The 20,181-nt window shown below is 41.9% G+C and overlaps 1 protein-coding gene across 1 annotated transcript; it reads left to right on the forward strand.

The window, feature by feature from the left end:
* The first annotated feature begins 439 nt into the window (after positions 1 to 439).
* Positions 440 to 19,699, forward strand: alx4a (ALX homeobox 4a). Its single transcript, XM_004543203.3, has 4 exons — positions 440 to 1,165; positions 10,985 to 11,304; positions 15,157 to 15,285; positions 15,969 to 19,699. The coding sequence occupies exons 1-4, from the start codon at positions 814 to 816 to the stop codon at positions 16,287 to 16,289; spliced, it is 1,122 nt and encodes a 373-aa protein (XP_004543260.1). The 5' UTR covers positions 440 to 813; the 3' UTR covers positions 16,290 to 19,699.
* Positions 19,700 to 20,181: the final 482 nt, after the last annotated feature.

Consider the following 20,181-nt stretch of genomic DNA (forward strand, 5'->3'; position numbering starts at 1 on the left):
GAAATGTAAAAGTCTAATAAAGCTAAAATAGTTATCGCCACAAATCAAACTGGGGTTTTTTTCGCTGAAATTAATAGGATGCAAGTGACTCCGAAACCCGTTTCAGTTGATATTTCAGAGATGAAAACAAAAAGATCTTTTAAAGCAATACTCGTGTTATTCTGAAGCCACATACTTGGACCTGTCGGCTGAATATGGATGATTTGCCCTTGATAAACCATTGCGAATGAAGGATAAAATTGTCCCCTCTCCGCCCCGGTGCCATCACTCGCAGGCTATATATTCATATCCAAATTGCTTTATTGTCACGTGTTAAGCCCCACGCCCCTCTTCTTGCAAACTCCTTTTCCTTTTCCTTTTTTTTTTAAGAAAAAGAAAAACCCAAATGAGCGCACTAACTCGTTCATGTCATCAACATAATCACTTGGGAGAGGTCTCGAAGGCAGGAGATCTGTGTCCCATCCTCTAAGGGAAGACGGGTTTGTGTAACTCTCCTCAAACCTGAGGGGAGTTGTGGAGTGTTTGGTCAACTACAGTGCTTCCTGGAAAAGATCTGAATCGTTTTATAACCAAACCCAGCTGCGGTCTGGTGTGCGCTGCAGTCTCCGCGTGCATGTATGTATGCGTGCGTGCGGATGTATATGTGTGTGTCTATTTTCATCTGAATGAGGTAGAAGGAGAGGAAGGGGTTTCTGCGCTTCCCTTTCCAATAGAGGGAGAGATAGGAAGAGAGAGGGGGAGAGAGGGGGAGAGAGACAGAGAGAGAGAGAGAAAAGTTTGGTCTTGTTCTCCCTTTCACTCTTTTTTTTAGGCATGAACACTGAGACCTGCGTTTCATACAGCGATATGACATCCATGGATTCATATTATAGCTCCTCTGCTGCGCAAGGTAGGGATCACCAGACGGACCACTTTAGGACATTCCCAGCTACTGATACCAAATACAGCCCCGCTGCCTTCCTGCCCAACAAAGGTCAGGGTTACGGAGAAAAGTCCAGGAGCCCCTTCCAACAGGAGTGCCAGTCATTGGATGCCGCCGCAGCTGGGCAAGGCACTTTCAGCAAATACCACCTCTTCATGCAGAGGTCTTCTTGCAAAACACCCCCCGAGGAGGACAAACTGCACCAGGAGAGGGGACACAACGGAGCGCTCATCTCTTGCTACGGTGAGTGGGGAAATAATTAAGATGAGAAAAAAAACCAGATCAGAGTTTTAATCTTGTGTTTTCAGTTTAAAGGGAAGAAACTGAAAGGGCCTGTGTATCAAAGGGCACGCTGTGCAAATAAAAGCTACCGTGATCGCTCAGCATCAGGGTGTTTTCTCCGGAGGGAGTCAGCGCGGCGTTAGTTTTACGTCTGATTTCTCGATTAGGCACACTTGCTTTGAACCTGTCACTCACTGCTCCGCTTCTTCCCACAAACTCCGCGGGTAGCTATTAAGGGTTTAGGAGATTTGATCACCAATGGCACGGATGCACAAGTGAACAAGCAGAGCGCAGATCGGCGTGAATGGAGGAGTGTTCTGATTAATCAAACCAGTTATCCAAAACGGTTTTTTTTTCTAACTTTCTGTCATCCGCAGAGAGGTGAAACTCAGAAGCATTAAAAGTGCCAACTGCAGCATATGCAGGCTCTCAAAGTGGCAGCGGTTCTGTGCGTAACGCGGTTAAGGAGAGCAATAATCTTCCCGACTATCAAATTGTCTCTTTGGCCATCAAAATTAAATTAGGGCGAATTTAATGCGATAATCTGCACTACAATCCTTAATATTGGAGTTGAGTCGGACAATTGAATTAACAGGTTTTCAGATGGCACAAATAGTGAGCCCCAAACTGATGATATTTTCATTTCATTGCACCGCCTGATTGGATCCAATTAGTTTAATTGCGAAGGGGCGCTGCTGTAATTGGTAAATGATGAGAGTGTGAATAAAACTTTGACCCTAGTTAGGTGGGCGGCCACTTTTAAACAGCATTTTCTCAGCGCATAAAACGCCTTTAACCTACAGCGAACTAAACGTAAGACGATATAGTGAACTTCCTTTGGTATTATCTGTTGTTCAAAAACAGGTACGTCATTTCTTGGTTAACAATAAGAAATACATATATATATATATATATATATATATATATATATATATATATATATATATATATATATATATATATATATATATATATATATGTGTGTGTGTGTGTGTGTGTGTGTGTGTGTGTGTGTGTGTGTGTGTGAAATTAAATATATCTCTATCTCTCTGAATGAAATATATATTATCTGGACTGAGTTTCGTTCTCGCGCTTTCTATATCTATAGCTCAGTGGACATCTGTGCTTAAACGTAATAAATGAAATACTGTAATAAATAATAGAATAAAAAAAATAACCAAAAAAGCGAGCTAACGTTGCAGAAAATTAATAAAGCAAACAATAAAATAAATTCAAGGAACAATAATTGTTTGATGGGAGGCCTCTGTTGTGTCGCCTTTACGCATGAAGTCATCCCACCACGATCGTCCACAAACACAGTCTGTTTATCTTTTTTTTTTTAATTCGATGGGGTTTAGGGATGTTTTGACAGTTTCCGGATGTCGGCCTCTTTATAGCTTCACAATGTCAACAACATAGAACAGTCTTTTCAAAAAGGCATTCTGCTCCTTTAAAATGGCTCTTAAGCTTGTTATTATTCGTTAACTTTGGCGTAGATCTGATGGATCTAGAATAAAAATCGAAATAAAATGTTTTATGTAATGTTGTGAGCCGCAGTCATTAGACCGATACTTAAACTACACTTTTTTTCTTCAGTAAGAGCTATGAACTACTAAAGAACCAAAATCATTTTTATGATAAACTTATTTATATAAATACAAAAAACCCCGATTATTGTGTTTTGTTTTGTTTTTAAATTAAAGGCTTAAAGAGGAATCTTGATATCATATTTGCTGCAGATACCCATAAAGAATTTTTTTTTCTAATGACATAAAATTTTATACCAGCTTTTCAGTTTCACTTTTCTTTGGTGCTTTATCATTTCACTTCCAGTTTTAAAAACTGGAAGTGAAAAACCTCTGTCAGGTTTTCAGGTTCTCGTGGATTCTGCTTCTTTCTGCGACTCAATACTGTCCAAATGCACAGTGAAGAAAGCAAGAAAACAAAATCCATATCCACGCTATCAGTGCTCGGGCATTAATACGACTCAGATGTCAACCTTCTCTGTTTGCTTTTATTTCTCAGCTCAGGCTTGACCCTCAGAGAGCCAATCCTCCTTTAGATCTCCAGTTTGGAAACACGTGACATCCTGCTTGATATTTGCAGATCTCCTGTGTTGTTTTTTAAATCGGCGTTACAGTTGTAGAAATAAAATCTAATTCCCAGTTTAAACGCATAATTCCTAAAATACTGGAGGAAAACTGTGTGAGTCTGGGTGGTGCTGTGGGTGGTGGCTCCCTGTGCTTATCAGTGGCTGCAGGTTTTTCACTGATTTCTGCAGCGCTCACTGACTCGACATAAATTGAACACAGCAGTAAAAAATGCTGAACTCGCGAGCCAAGGGAAGAATTTATAAACGATCCCTGATGTTTTTATTGGAAAATGCTGGACTGTTTTACTTCCTGGCTCATTTCTTTTATCAAACCTGTATTTTACACACTCACTCAAATTGTCAGAGATTTGCTGTGTTGTTATAATTTGCGGCTTGATCCCTTCAGTCAAAGGTGATGTGATGACTGGTCTCCGAGCTGTCTGAAGCGCAGGCCAGCCATAATTGAGACACAGAGCTGCGTAACCGTCTAATAAACATTTACTTACATTAGAGGAACTGCAAACACGGCTATGTTGTTTATACTCAGCACACTGCCAATCATATTGTTACAGCAAATCAACAAGGCAGCTCTTGGAGCCCGAAGAGAGCTTTCAGCTCAGGCTGAGGGCTGACAGCCTGAGACCGACTGATAGACTGGGAGAAGAATATGAGAGAGAGCGCTGAAAGAGCAGTGTGTGGTTAAAAATACTGTTTGAAGGCTGATTTAAAGCAACAGTCAGGCTACATGTCAGATTTAATTGTATTAAAATATCTATAAAAAGAGCCAAAGTTATGGGTTCACATTCCTTAAAAAAATAAAGAATTAATTAAGTATTATTTTAAAAGAATCCCTCAAAATTTAATATACTGGAGAAAATATTCCATATGGAGATTAATGAGTGTTTCTGGACTACTGGATTTTTGTAGGTCATTTGTTTCACAGCATAATGTATATGATTTTACAGGCAAAATATTATAATATTTGCAATTTCAGTGGTGTATGGTTTTCCAACAGGTTAAACAAGCTGCAGAAACTTGAAACACTAAAAATAAGGGACCTTGAGAATTGGTAATTATTTTCCATCACAGATAATGCACGTTTTCTTTTTATAAAGAAATCTTGTCACCACCACAACCAGAAAAATATGCATGCGATTCACAAACTCTACTGTATGAAAAACTTTCAAAAATGGTGAAAAAATAGAAGTCTAGGGACCCGGTAGGTCACTTCGTAGTCTTAAAACAACCACCTACATGTCTTTGTGATCCTCTTCCTCTTTTGATGTGTCCATGTCTTCTCTCAGTGTCTCAGGGTGCTGACCTTTAGCTCGGCGTTCCTGCCCTCATGTGTTTGGAGAGGAGCGGGAGCTCCCCTGCAAGCGCACAGCAGAGAAAATCCATTTGAGCCCCCCCCCCCATCCGAAACGCTCTGGTGTCAAAACAGAGCTCTTTGCAACATTTAGAATTGGACTCGAGCTTTACACGCTGCATGGTTAACTACCCCAGCATGACAAAGTGCAGATGGTTGACAATTTAAAGGAAAAGAAGAAAGTTATTAGTAATCTGAAATATGTGAAATGTCGCACTGGAGGGATGAAAGAAGATGTTTACCTCATTTTGAGTTCTGATGGTGGAGAGTGCCAATCCAGAATCTGCCATCATAGGCTTTAGGCCATCCATATGATGAGCTTCATCCTTATCACCACTCAGTGACCTCCTCGTGCCTTGTGAGTTGGAGTGGGGTGAGGGTTATCTTCTATTAGAGAGTAAAGGTGGTCATTAAGAACTCCCACCACATATCTTCCTTGTAGGGGTACAGGAGTTGAGTTTTTTCCTGTAATTTGTCACTCCTCTGTGCTGTTGCATGGAGGATTGCAGGCCTTCTTAGAGGAGATTTGTGCCTCATATACTTTTTTTTCTTTAGGTGTAGGCAGTAACATTATTCACTAAAGACATGCCGCTGTTGCAGTTGAAAGCTATAAAAAATTGCTGTTTGTTAAACTGATTTCTTTGCACAGCCAGAATTAAATACTGCTCTACTGCCCTGCAGGTATTAATATTTCATAACTTACACAGGCAGTTAAGGAAATTATCTTCAGTAGGACCATCATTTACATAATGCTTTCATTGCCTTGTGAGGTTTTGCCCCTGTACTCTTCAGCCTTTTTACATTTTTTATATTCCTTAACCATTTTTAGCCCCACTGCAACAATTTCACCCACTCGTAATGGCAATCTGTGCTGATTGGTTCGAGCAGGGCATAATGGGAACCAGCCACGCAGCCCAGACAACTGAGGCACACTTCAGCAACTCGGTGACATGAGTGGAGGTGACAAGGACTCAGGATCATTTTACCATTTAGCTTAAAGTTTGGCAGGGTAATTTACATTAGGCTCGGTTTGCATGGCCGAGTGAGAGCAGCAGGGCAAAAGAAAAAGGCTCACGAGGACCAGGACTTCCTTTGGTCTCTTTGTCACTGCTTCATGTAAACTGACCGCTTACGCAGAACTAGAAGACTCCAGATTGGTTCTGAAATTTTTTGTACACTTATGGTTTAGCGAGGTGAATTATGGCAAACGGTTCAAATTTCCAAATCAATAACTTGTTGGGTTTTTTTTCTTTTCAAGATGTTCTTCTGTTGTGATTTCTGCTTTTTGAAGGCCGGGCACTTTCTGAAACTCTGATGATGATGTAAACATAAAGTTCAACTAAAATACACACAAAAATAGATTTTTTTCTTCAGTTTATTTATTATTTATTCTACAAACCATATTATTGAAACTCTGTGGTTCTTTTTTTAATGTTAAAATTTAGCTTATGATTTGTGATTGATTTAGTAGGATTCCCCAGTTTTTCTGTCAGTGTCAGCGTCTTTTGTCGGTCTGATCAGTTGTGGTATTTGTAGTATTCCTGCTGCTGGGTAATTAATATTTCCTAATCAAAGAGGCGAGGCAGTTTGGGAGTTTTTAATTTCCAAACAGAGCTGCTGCAGAGCACTTTGTTAGGACTGAAGCATTTTGGATGTTTAGCTGGTGGAAACTGGTTGCACGTTGTGTTCTCAAATTCACTTGCAGTTATTGAAACCTTGAGTGGAAAAAAAGCCATCACGCATGTTTTCAACACGGGTTTGTTTTTTTTTTTTTCATTTTATGTACTGTGCATTCCCACGAAAAAAACAAAACAGAAAAATGTAGACGAGCAAGCTCTTCGCACTCGGAAGGAATGTTCTGTTTCGATCACACAACAAAAACATAAGATGGAGGAAATTCAGTTTTGTTCCAAAGTCTGGGAGAAACATTTGGAAGAGAGCTGGTGGGTGAGAGACAGGGAGAGCGATGCAGAGGGGGGGTGAGAGCGAGAAAGACAGAGATTGCGTGAGAGGTGATTTATCAACCTTTGTCTTTATGGGATTTTTTTTCACAGTCTGAATTTTTCACAGCCTGCTGAGATGGCTTATTGCTCTGTTGCAGAGAGGTTAATGGCTACCTGTTGCATGGTTACAAACACTGAACAAACAGAAATGTGTTCATGCTTCTTTTGTTTAGTATCAGGTTTTCCCAGTGTACAGCAGTGGTGTAAAAGTGCATTTTGTATGTTTGTATGTATGTAAGCACCTGATATTACAGCAAAGAAACCGAAGTGCAGCAATATCCTTCCAAAAGAGACAAGGCCATGATCACTTCATCTTCAGCAGAGGTTGAAGATGTTTTTGGACTTCTTCTTCTTCTTTCTTTTTTTAAATGATGTAAAAAAAACCAACACAACAACACGGAGAGGATCTCTTATAACATACAGCGGTAAATTGTCTGATCCACATATTTAATGCTTTCGACACTAAACAAAGTGCAGGAATATAATGAGGACAGTAAATGTGTTGGTTGAGACCAAACCCGGAGCTAAGAAAGGATATCAGTGATGTACTTGGCACGCTGCATGAAACTTACATTTAGTGCTGATGTGCTTTCAAACTGCTGAATATGTAAATAAGTACTCATTCTGTTTAAAGGTTTCATTTGAGTCTATTTGATTATACGACACATCGTCTCACTGTTGTGCAACAATTAAAAATACTTTAGCTTTAACTAAAAGTACAAATATGAAACAATAATTCATTACAAACAATAAGTCTCGGGTCTGTGTAATAAAATAATGACAAAACACTTTATTTTACACATTATATTGCAAATCTTTCATTTTAGCAGCAGTCTGCTTAGGTCTGCATTTGTGATCTGTTATGGAGTTAAACCGGATGATGAGTAAAACAAAGAGCATCTGAAAACAGCATCATATTTTACATCAATCTTTAAGGCTTTCGTTTGACTGCCCAGCGTGCACGGCTAGGCTCTTCTAATGACCCCAATTTAATTTCTCTTTCACAAATGTAATCCAAATATACTCTGCTAGTGTTTTTTCTTCTTTCTCTACTTTTTGAGATATTTCCTTTTCACTTTGAATGACACGTTGTTAATCCCTCTCAGCCTTCGTGGGGTGTATGATTTATTGTGTTTCCTCTTAACACACCACGCTGACCCCAGTCATCCCAGTCAATAAAGAGGCCAGGAAAAGTGCCCTGTCACTTTACAGCCCTGTTAAATTTACACTTTGATGCTGCCCCTCGTTTTCAGCTTCGAATTAAGCAGCCCACGCCACGTCCCCGTCTAGCCCATAAGAGCGTCTGTTGTGCCCCGATGGCCTTGCAAAATTGCAAGTGTGTGAGACGCAGCAGAGCTTTTATTCAAGTGTGTAACTGTGATTTTCTAAATCCCTCCTGATCTCGTTCGGAAGAATTTTCTGAGTTTTATTTTATGTGTGCAGACCGTTCCCTGTCCGCGCGGCACAGAGCTGCACAGTAATTTGAACAGATGCTGGCTGGTAGAGTCACTGCATTGAAAATAGAATATTCTGTGGTCGTGGCTAAAAACATCTTCATGGCATTTTCATCTAAAAGAGAATAATTCTGGTGCGTGCATTTGCTGGACTGTTCTGGCCTACGTGAGTTAGAGACGCTGCGCGCAGAAGTGCAGGTTAAGCTAAAACTGTGAGAGAACAGCTGAAGTCATGAGCACTGTGATAGAGGTTTTGATGGAGCACATGTTTTTCACAGTCGCTCCTTTCCTGCCTCTCTGAGAGGAGATTTGATCCTGACAGCACTCTTTGCAGCCAGTCTTTCTTGTGCTCTCTCTGCATATGGCATTCCCTGCAGGAGGGCCCACTGCTCTTCACCTTGGGCAGTGCCGGAGTGCTAAAGAAGATTGCATGGATAACAAGCAGGAGATTGTCACAATATCCCGCCCTGCCAAAAAAACTTCAGTGACGCGATATAAACAATTGCCTTTGATCAGTGAGAGGCCTCATGATTTCAAACAGCCTGACAGCTCTTGCTTTGCAGGGACTGCGGGTGCAGGCCAGGGAAATATGATTAAATAACTGCATAGTATTTATGCTAGGAGAAAACACATTTTCTCCCTTCAAGCTCAACAGGGTATGTTAGTCATGGACAGTGAGGCAATGTTGGAAGCACTGGACCCCCAGCAAGCGGTCTGCACCAAAACACAGCTCCTGAGCCCATCAGGGGAGGCCAGATTTCTCTGTTCTCTGAACGTCGTAGAGCTAAAACGCATCTGGTCGGATGCACGCTGCAAACCGTGCAGCAAGACAGGTTTTTACTTTCTTCCGTTTTCTTCTTCTTTGCAAGGCTGAATAAAATAAAATAAGAGCCACACAGCTTCTGCTGTCCAGAACAGGCCTCAGTATTTTTTTTTAGTACCAAGCCAAATGCTTTGCCTGGTATTAATTGGAAAAATATGCTCGTTTTTATTATTCATATCCCTGCAAACAAGATAAGGATTGTAAACTATGAATTTGGTCTCTATTAGCTACTGACAGTCCAGCATTGTACTCGACAGTCAAGAAAACAACTGCCGCAAAAGTAATAAACAGATGCTCGCAAACTTATCTTGTAAAAATGTGTTAGAAGACAGAATTGAGTAGAGAAAGAGAGAGGGGAGGGAATCAGGGTCCCTTCAGCTCACCTTGTAGTGCATTACCCAAAATGGCTCTGAGATGGGGTCACTGGGTGTGTGTGTGCATGTGTGATGCCTTCTTTGCTGACCAAGCGCTGAGCAGGAGCTCACACAAACGCACACACCTCCCACTTCTAACCTTGCAAATTCTCAGATGAGCGGAGACGTCCTCGTTCCTGAAAATAACTTTGCCTCAGAAAAAATCGACAAGCAGGACGGTGCCGCACGGCTACTCTAAATCATGGTGATCAATCCGAATCCCCCCCCTTCCATGGCGGGAATAGTTATTAACCAAGAGATGTGTTCACAATTGATTAGATCAGCGGGGCCCCAAAAGTCCTGCCAACTCAGAGACATGGCTGTTGAATTTTATGATCAGCTGAGCCATGAAGAAAGAGGGAGCGTGTTTGTAACTGAGACAGAAAGAAAGCACAAAGATCTCTATCTTGCTTGCATGGCAAGAAGCCGCTCTGCAGCTATTGCATTTTGACAGTTTTGCTGCCAGGTGACTTTGCAGCCACATGACAGACTTCAGTTACACATACGACTAATATGAGGATAAAGTATTCTGTGTGTGTCTGTGTGTGGGTGTGTGTTGGATTGGAGGTGGTTTAGGAAGGTAAAAAAAAAAGAGTTGTAAAGAAAAATCCAATTTTCTGTCAGGCTCAAATTATAGCCTGAGTTTCTGCTCTCACCCCCCCCCCAAACACATCGCAGAATGATCTACGAACTACAACTGGAGCCTGTAAGCAGCCAGTGATCAAGACCAGCCATTACACACTCAGACAGACAAACACACTGACGCGCACTCTCGGCTCTGTACACCAGCGGATTTCACAAGTCGCAGAATTTCCTCACAAAGAGCGAGAAATCCCTTTGTTCCACCCAATCAAACCCCATGAAATATCACAGCGATCGAAGGCATAAATCATCATTTATGAACACGCTGCCAGGAGCCATGTGACTGGGACGTTTAGTAGGATAGAGGATCAGTCATTTCTTTCATTTATTTACTTTTAAAGGGTGCTGAAAAAATGAAAAATGTTTGTCCCAAGTGCCCAGTGCTGTAATAGATTATATCTATCTGACTTTTTGAGAGGGTCTCAGATCAGAAAACGTTTAATATCAGCATGGCTCTAAGGGGAACAGGGCGATTTGAGAAACCCAAATAAGGCCACGCTGATAAATAATAGCATTTATCTTTCAGTAGCCGTGGGCGTGTGAAATACGCGGTCTTAAAACTCCATTTTTCAAGAGCAAAAATGTTGCAAAACCAGAAACCATTTCAAATCTTTGTGCCAATAAGAGGAACAGAAGAAAGGCCGGGGCAATAAAAACTTTCATCTTGTTCAAACTCCTCCACATGTGATTTGAATCAGTGAAGTGTGAATTGCTTCCTTAAATTCTGAATAATAGCATTTGGACAAACACCGTTAAAAACACATTTATTTTATTAAACTAATATATCTTCTCCAATAAAACATTGTGTGTCTAATCGTCAAGTTACATCCTTTTTGGGCAGTGTTATGTAATGCCTTTTCTTTACATGCATTTGGGGTTTTAAAAAAAAATCTGAACTTCAGACATTCACAAATATCAGTCCTGATACAATTATAGAAACACAAACCTCTCCTAACAGTTTTTAACCTTTTCCTGACTCACTAGGTAAAGACAGTTCTGGTCTGGCAGATTCTGACTTGGCCCCAGACTCCGACCCACCTGGAATGGACACCAGATACCTAGCTGTGAAGGATCAGGGCGTCAAGGCGGCCTCTGATAGGACACCAGGCACTGACTTAGCGAGCCCTCTGGAAAAGGCTGATGGTGGCGAAAGCAACAAAGGCAAAAAGAGGCGAAACCGCACGACATTCACGAGCTACCAACTGGAAGAACTAGAGAAGGTTTTCCAGAAGACACACTATCCTGATGTTTATGCTCGAGAGCAGCTCGCGCTCAGGACGGACCTGACTGAAGCCCGCGTGCAGGTACTGCAGCACACTCAGCAGCAGCTGAGGGGGAATTTCGCATGAAGCTAAATGGGTTAAACAAACTGCAGATAGAGCTGGGAAAAAAGGAAACACTGCACTTTATAATAACACACTGAGGCTGATTAAAAAACTTTATTTAGGGTGGTCGTTCAGTTTTGTGTCTTTAGAGACGTTAACTTCTAAATCAGAGGTGTAAAAAGAAAAACTAAGCTCTTCCACAGCTGAACATCACAACCTCATGGATCTTTGAGCATCTGCAGCTCGACACAGATAACGTCACTCACAGAACAACATGAGAGATTTATCTGGTAATGTGGGAGTCAGGGGAGAGAGTGGGGGAGTGGGAGCTAACAGAGGCCAGGGGGGCCCAGGGGGTAGCTGAGGTTTGAGCTGCCTGGGCCTCATATGTGCAGTTTTAGGAGCGCAGACTTTCATCAACATATGAGGAGACCCCTTTGACGCCGCTGTTTCTATTTTTCCCCCCATCGCATTTGCACCTAAACGGTTTAATTTGCTGAATTTCTGATTTTAGCTTTGCCAGCGTTTGTCTGGCTTGAGGTGTCTCACTGGCCCGGTTATGACTGCTTTGATACATTCCAACATTAATGGGCAGAGAAGGAAACCTTCACTGTTTCTGTGCCATGTCTGTGTGTGGTGTATGCGTATGACTACAAAAGCCCCTGGATTTTCTCTGTTTTTCTTTCATTAAGTTCCTCTTCTGACAAGAATGTGTCCCTGCTGTTGTCTCCGGGGGTAAGGTGTGAAACTTTTCCCGTGGGCTTTTAGTGAGCTGGAGATTTATATGTGAATTCATATCTATTTGAAGGCATGTGATGTCTTCCAACAATGTACGGAGACAATATTATGGATATAGTTTTTGATGTGCGGGGCTGTCATACATGGGATGAGATAAGAGCTAGATTAAAACCAATCTTCAACATGGAGTGGTGGCCAGCAAATTTCCACAGCGAAACGCAGGAAGTCCACGCAGCCAAAGGGTTATAACTCAACCCCGAGTCGCTCAAGGTATGCTGCTTGGCTCTGTTCTGCAGCTCGCGCTATCACGGACCTGCCCGCTTCAGATGAATGCAGCTTTTTACAGCCCTCGGCTCTCCCAGTGGTCTTCTTAAACGCTCAAGTTAAAAAAGATAAAAGACACGAGATGCCTTGTCAGTCAGAGAACAGTGTGCTCCACACACGCACGCACAAAAAAGCCCTCACAGCTCATCATTTCAACATCTGGAATGAAAAAACCAAAATGGGAAGAAAAAAAAGTTGATCAGCTGATAAAAGAAAAACAGTCCACGACGGCTTTTAAAAACCTTTTGTTTAATTATAAAAACAAAAGACAAAAATCACTGAGAGTCCATGCTTAGGTTCGTTGCATGAAAACAGGGGGCTTTCAGTTAAACAACATCAGGGATCGGAGTTGTTTGCTTTTTCAGTCTTGGGGTTTCAAAGGAAGAGAGTGAGCCCAGCTCTTATATACAATATAGGAAGGTCAAAGGTCAAGGGTTTCAATAGCATCGTTGGTTCTGAGAATCAAGATGGCATCTAGTGTGGAGTCACCATCTCTAACTCACAACACTGATAAAAATGTATTTTTTCTATGAAGCCATTTAAAAAAAAAAATGAAATCATGTTTACACTAATACTGTGATTTGAGCTGCGTTCCTTATGGCGACAGGTTAAAAACCTCTAAGTATTGTTTACTTTACCTTTACTTAAAAATAAAAATAGGACCTAACAACATTAAGACTTAACAGGTCTTGCAACAGTATCCCTGCCAAGACTGTTAGCCTTTGAGTTAGCGGGAGGTACAGAATAGGAAACACAAAAGTGTTTACAACATAGAAATGAAACAGGATAAAGCTTCACCTTCATATGGAAGCTTGTTTCTGCCACTCAAAAGAAATGTGAGTTAATGATCTCAAAAATCTTTCTTACTAACTTCTGAGAAAATTACTCAAATATAATCTCGAGTTATTATGTCCAAGTTTTCAGATAATAGCTTGAAATTTGATTTAGCATTGCCTGGTAAAAAAATAAATAAAATAAAAACAAAAAGACCCAAACTTTAAACCAGATCCAACGAGGGCAGTGAGGGTCAACTTTAGTTGGCAGGTATGACTGCTATAGCTGTCACCCACCTTTATCATTATGTTTTACACTTTTTACATTTCAGGCAAATGATTAAAGGTAACGCTGTGTTTAACTGCATGTTAAACCAGCAGCTGAAAATATAATGTTAGTTATTAATACCTTTAATATAAATAATATTAATGGTGTTAGCAAATCCTGTGCTGCTTTTGATCATGGCCTATTACAAAACAAGGCTGCAGCAATCTTTTCCAGCATGCATTACATTCCCAGTTCAGTTCTACATTTCTTTGGGTTTTGTGTCCACTGCTTGTCCTCATCTTACCTTTAATTGACACAGGAAATAAGACATTATGTGGTGGGAGGAGGAGAAACGAGAACAAACTCACATTTAATGAATAACAACACCGCTCAGAGGTGCTTCAGCGATATTATTGGCGCTTAAGAGTGTTGGAAAACCGAAGCCAGGCTCAGCCTTGGATTTCTTTTTACTTTGGCTTGGAAGCTGACATGAGTGACAGCAGAGGCGGGTTATCAATCCTCTGAGCCAGTCTCTCACTTCAAAGTGTTTTCAGCCCCATACAGCTCTCCTGCCGGGGCCAGTTTGGTATTTCTCTGCTCTTTCTCTCTGGGGCAGTAACATAAATAAAGCCTCATTGAAAGTCCACCAGCTACTTAAGCTGTCAAGGTCTTTACCAATTACTGTCACAAAGCAGCGTGTGCAACGCAAAAATATGTTCTCGCTGTATAATAGCCAACAGACTTGGCACGAAGCAAAGACTGAGCAGGTTCGAGCTGCTGGCGACACTTATACTGGGCCTTAGAGGTAGCACACAAACATTTTTGGAGTGTAATTATCGATATTAGTCCAAAAGAGCCAGCGTGAGCTTGCCTGGAGTTGAGCATCCTGAGTTGGACAGTGTAGAAGAGGATGCATTAAAACATAAGGGAAAGAAGGATTATGCCCTTTGGTCTGTGTGCTTCTTTAATTTAGTAGGGGACAGCGTCAGAAAGCCAGGAGTTTTGGCTTCAGGAAATTAAAAAGCAAAATGCAAACAAACCTCAACTTATAATCCCATCTCACCTTTCAATGTCCTTTATTGCCTGCATAGATTTATAGTAAAATATCTGGGCACAAAATGTGAGAAATCCCATCGGAAGGTAACTTTTTGGTGCCGAATTTAAAATATAATCAGTCCAGGCTGGTAGCTGAGAGTTGCAAGGGAAATCAGGTGACCTCTAAAGCGTGCCAGAGACAGTGATGATAATTTAAACAAACTAATGCTCTCGATAAACAACGCCATCGGGTTCAGACGTCTGTTTTTGGCGGTCAGCATATAAGCACTAAGGTGAGACGGAGCTCTGTGAAGGCAGCAGCACATTGTTTACATGTTTTATCGTCATTGTTGTCTTTATCATCTATAGGATTGTGTTCATTATTATTACAATTAAAACTAAAAATAATAATTCCTTTCTGCTGCAAGTTTACACCTAAGTTTGAATTTTTGATATGCTTCAAATAATACTTTCAGCCATTGGCAGTCTACCCACATAAGGGTCGTTTTCCCATTTGAAATGGAAACTTAGATTTGTATCTATAGAAAAGTATTTCCTTTAGATTTGAGGGGAAAGCTGCTGTTAAGAGTTCAGGCTCCTCTGACTGCACACTCTGTCCTGGATGAAAGTAAAGAAAACCTCGAGTGTTGCTGGTGGTTTTTGTGATATTTGGACCTTTTCCTTTCTCTGCAGGTGTGGTTCCAGAACAGGAGAGCGAAATGGCGAAAGAGGGAACGCTTTGGCCAGATGCAGCAGGTCCGAACACACTTCTCCACAGCTTACGAGCTGCCTCTCCTGACTCGTCCTGAAAACTATGCTCAGGTACAGTGTGAGCTCTTTAACACGTGTTCTTTCAGACCTCTCTCCCCCGACCAAAAGCTAAACGTAGACAGGGGTGATTTTTTTTTTCTTTACTGCTATGATCCTAATTTCTGCTACAGACTGGGAATGATTCGCTTGCAATAAAATCAACTTTTAATTGCCTTCCGTTGCATCAGGAAAGTTGCTGCAGGTGGCAACAGTTAAAAAAAGAATCTCTTTTTCAAGGAGTTGTTGAACATTTTTGAGAAACTTGGCTTTTTTCCTTCATAGTAAGATTATTTTTAAGAAGAAAAAGGGCAAAGTATGTAGCACATTTTGTACGAAAGCACCTCTGTAGGGTACTGATTAACATGCTATGCTGTTTTTTGTCTAATTTTTTCAGGAGGTTCACAGTTTACCAACATTAACCCTCAACAAGGACACAAATAACTAATATATGTACCCTAATTACAAAATCCCTTAAGCATGTAAGGCTTTAGATTGGACTGTGCTGGGTTACAGGAATTGGCACTTAAAGATAAGGAGAGCCAGATAAATGAAAAATACACCTGCACTAATCTATTGTATACACAAGTGTTCGTGGGTTAAACAGCCAATGTAGTCTTTGCTTTCTTTGAGCGTGCATTCAAAATAATGAGGTGTGTGACTGCCTCACTCATGTTGATTTTCCAACAATATTCCAGATCCAGAACCCTTCCTGGATCGGCGGCAGCAGCGCTGCGTCTCCTGTGCCGGGCTGCGTTGTGCCCTGCGACACAGTGACTCCGTGCATGACACCTCACCCCCACTCTGCCAGCGGGGTGTCTGATTTTCTGGGAGTACCGAGTCCCGCAGGTCACGTGGGGCAGGCTCACATGGGCAGCCTGTTTGGAGGATCTCCTGGCATGGCTGGAGGCATCAACACTTACGATCTCAACATGGACCCCGACCGCAAGTCCTCCAGCATCGCCGCTTTGCGCATGAAAGCCAAAGAGCACAGTGCAGCCATATCTTGGGCCACATGATGTGTTGACACATGCTGGATGACGGGGGACCTTGTTGACCCCTGAAAAGTCTAAACAATCCCAGAATGGAGTAAGGGGTGGCACTAAAATCAAGGCAACAGTGGCTACCTTCAAAAATGCTGCAATCAAATTATGTGGGGAAAAAAAGAAAGAGATAAAGATTTGGCAAAATCGGCAGTGCCATGTTTTTGGTGGCACAGCAGTGAGTGCTGTGGAAGCCCAGTGAGAAGGTGAAGGTGTGCTGTATAACAGGAGTTGCAGTGTAGTGCTGAAGATAGGCAAATATATATATATATATATTAAAAAAAAGATGCTAGAAAAAAGTTCAATTAATCCAAAAAAAGAAGAAAAAAAAGAAAAGAAACATCCATGCACTTATTTGCTAACACAGACACAATTTCTATTTGTACAGAGCTTTTGGTATGTTTGTTTTGGTGCTGTTTTTATTCTGATCTTGTTATTTAAAATGTTCCCCTTTTTCCCTTTTTTGCGTCATTTAATTTTAAGTTTTGATTTCACAGCTAGTTTAAAACGCATTCTGAAAAAAATCCCTTTAAAAAACCTCCATACATTTTACTCTTTGTCAGCATTAACTTAAGTCATGCCGGTGCTGAGATGACCATCAATACAAGCGTCACAGTAACCAAATCAGGGTATGTTTTCCAGTGACTGAAAACGTAGACAGGGCTCTTCCCTCTAACATTACAAAGTAAAACAGATGAAAAGTGGTTCTCTTGAGTATGGCCAAGGGTAAAAGATCCACCTGCTGCACTAACCCAGCCTGCTGATGCCCAGAGAGGAGGAGGAAATGGTGTATGGGAGTACGAGAGGGGCACAGCAGGCCTGCTGCTCTCAGGGTTGAAGAGCCTGGGAGCGCCAGCCTCCAAACAGATGCAGCTCTGTTTTCAGGAGAAAGACTCCAAGTGGACATAACTGTGCCCCTTGCATTTCTAGTCTCACAGGTCTCAGAAAGAGAAGTGCCTACCAGTCAAGCCAGACTGCCAGAAATAACACAGGAACCAGCAGAAGCCTCTTTTGAAACAGAGCGGGCTACTGGGGATAACACCGTGTGTTGACGCTCTTAAGCACTGAATGGATGTCAGTATTCAGCAGCCTTTTCTGGACTTTAACAAGCCTGCATTTGGCTTTCAGTGCAGCGCTGCCATACATGTCATTGTTACTCTTCCTCTTCTTTTTTCTTTTTTTTACCATCATCAGATCTTTCAAAGTACTCCATCACCCTGATTAATGCATAGTGACCTCTGTGGTTCTGTTTAAGGTTTTGGCCCTGTGTTCCTCGTGCATACATGAAGATTCAAGTGTATTTGGACCAGAATGTGTTAAAGCTGAAGTAAAATCAGGGTCTCCTTTGCACTCGGTTGCAATGGGCCGTGACCTAGGACAACAAAAACTCTCAAATTGATTCTGTGTGAGTCCTCAGCTTAACTCCAAATATGTTTGGGTTGATGCCCCACTAAAGTGTGTACATCAGCTGGGTTCTGTAGTACTGAGTAAGCTCGGGTCTCTCTCTCGGATCCAGTTCACCTTAATTATTTGACGCTGTAGCATAAAACAAACTAAATGGCACAAAATCCACAGGTGCTTCGATGATCAGTCTGCCATCTACAGCGAGGTGACTGATGGGAATGAGGTTAAAACTGGCTGAAAGTTCTCTACAGCAGAACAAGGCAGGATAATTGTGTCCATCACAAAGTTGTGACATGGAGACGAGGATTAAAGCTACAAAACTTTGGTCCTAGCTTCATCCGTTTTTGACCATATTTATAAACGTTTTTTCCCCCGTCAGATACCAACATGACAGGTCCATGTCTTCCCTCTGCTTTCGTCTAGTTTACTTCTATCAGGACTTAAGCACTATTCCCTGTGTCTGTGTCCTTTGCCCCCACGAAAAGAAGTGTAAGATAGAGGTTGACCCAGCCAGATACCTCATACCTTGCCTGGGATATCATTCAAATTTTTAAGCATATTTAAAAAGCAAACTTCCATTTTTCCCTGGTAACAGCATCTTGCAGTGACAGAAATAGCCAATGAGCTTTTCAAGTGCAGCAAGATGAGGTAATACATGGCTTCCTTTGTTTGCAAAGCTTGATTTAGGCCTGAAGCATAACAAAGGGTTTCATGGTCTCAGAAAGCAAACCCGATACCTTGTGGTACCACCTCGAGGCAGAGCAACCATTGCTAATTCCCTAAACTAAACCACATTCCCTCTCCTCCTGGGTAGGTAGGTAAGAGAGGTGAGGTGCGGGCTACAACCTGTCAGCAGAGCAGATCGCCCTCAAGTTGTCCAAATCACCTCCAGTTTCACTCCTCTGTGCAAATGCGAGGCATGTGCATGCACAGAGGACATATCCCAGAAGTGAGAGGGTATCCTTGCGAATCTGAACATGGGGCCCCCTGTGCTCTAGCCTAGGGGTTGGACGGAGGGCGAGCTGTGAGGGTGTCTGCTGTGTTCCGGTGTTCTGGGAAAAGGACACTGCACACAGCTGCGCTCAGGGGGTAAATGCAAAACAAACATGCCTCACACATGCTTCCCCCTCAGCTGTCATGGCTCTGCTTTCAAAGATCTACTCCCCCCTCCCCAATCACACACATTGCACTGCGCCTCTCCCTTCGCTCACTCCCACTATGTCCACCAGCCCCAAGCCGCAGCCCCTCATCGCAGGGTCTGAGGCACAGCCACACAGGCAACTGAGGAAGGCTTTTTAATTAACACTGAGCCATGTGGAGGCTATGGACTGCAGTATTGTGTGTCAGGATGGACAGGACTGTCTGTCTTCTAGTTGGTCTAGCTGGATGCAGACATACTGGCAATGAGACGCTCAGGTTTACCGTTTTCTGTGCATTCATGAGAATCTCCAGTGAGGTCTTTAACATATGGAAACCAAAGATGGACAGTTTTTACCACTTTAAGTAATTTCCTACACTTACACAAAGCCTGTTAATGCAAGATTCAGCTTTATATTTAAAAAAAAAATCTCTCTTGTATGCTGCACAACTCCAGCCTTGAGTGATAACGTCCCCCTTTCTCATTTTTCTAATACTACTGAAGTCAGGTAATCAGTATAGGAGTAAATATATGATAAATGCGTGCTGTTGTGTGCATGTACAGTGTTGTGCGTGCAGCTTGAAGTGTCATAAGACTCGTAAACATTTTACTAATTTGATGCCGTTTTATTTTGTGGGACAATTTATAAATATTTGAGTGTAAAACTTCTCTTAAACTTGGTGATGATCTGTTTGTATTCCTAGTGTTTGTGGACATTGTTTTCTCATCATGTTATTCTTTAATTTCCCCCTCCTACCAAGTTTGTGTGGCTTTAAGCTGTCTTTGGAAATGAGAGTATGAATTTACTCATGCTTGTGTGATTAAAATACCATAAGTTATTGTACTTTGATTTAGAGTCGCTGTGTTCTGAAATGCGTAACAGCCTTAATAAGGTGGAAGCAGCAAAACAGTAACTGCTCCCTGCAGCTTCTCAGCAGACCGAGACTTCCAGAAAACTCAAACGACTGCAGCCGCGGTACATCCTCCTATTAGCACTCGAAGATCGCTCAAGTCACTCCGAGTCTCAAGAGAAGTCTTTCAAGATGTCAGCTAAAGGCGCTGGTTGGCCAGAGAAGTGTCTGAGGCTGTTGAGAAAACCCATAAAATTTGCTCCGTCTTATTACTTCGCACCACCGTGCCAAAATATTGTGTCATCCCTGTAGTCACATTGTGAAATCCCCGTGCGTTTCAGGTCCTTTGAAGGGACAAGAGTGCTGAAATGAGATCGCGCAACCCACAAGACTATCACACTAATTGAAGCTGACAAAAATACGAACTGCACCCTTTTGAACCGCTGACATTGAACAGGGTGGATTAGGCAGCTAT

This window comes from Maylandia zebra, linkage group LG1, assembly GCF_041146795.1.
Source record: "Maylandia zebra isolate NMK-2024a linkage group LG1, Mzebra_GT3a, whole genome shotgun sequence".
NCBI classification, from domain to species: domain Eukaryota; kingdom Metazoa; phylum Chordata; class Actinopteri; order Cichliformes; family Cichlidae; genus Maylandia; species Maylandia zebra.

Coding starts and splice junctions, on each gene's coding strand:
- alx4a (XM_004543203.3), top strand. CDS start 814: ATGAACACTGAGACCTGCGTTTCATACAGCGATATGACATCCATGGAT. Junction 11,305..15,156: donor TGACTGAAGCCCGCGTGCAG/GTACTGCAGCAC, acceptor CTTTCTCTGCAG/GTGTGGTTCCAGAACAGGAG. Junction 15,286..15,968: donor GTCCTGAAAACTATGCTCAG/GTACAGTGTGAG, acceptor ACAATATTCCAG/ATCCAGAACCCTTCCTGGAT.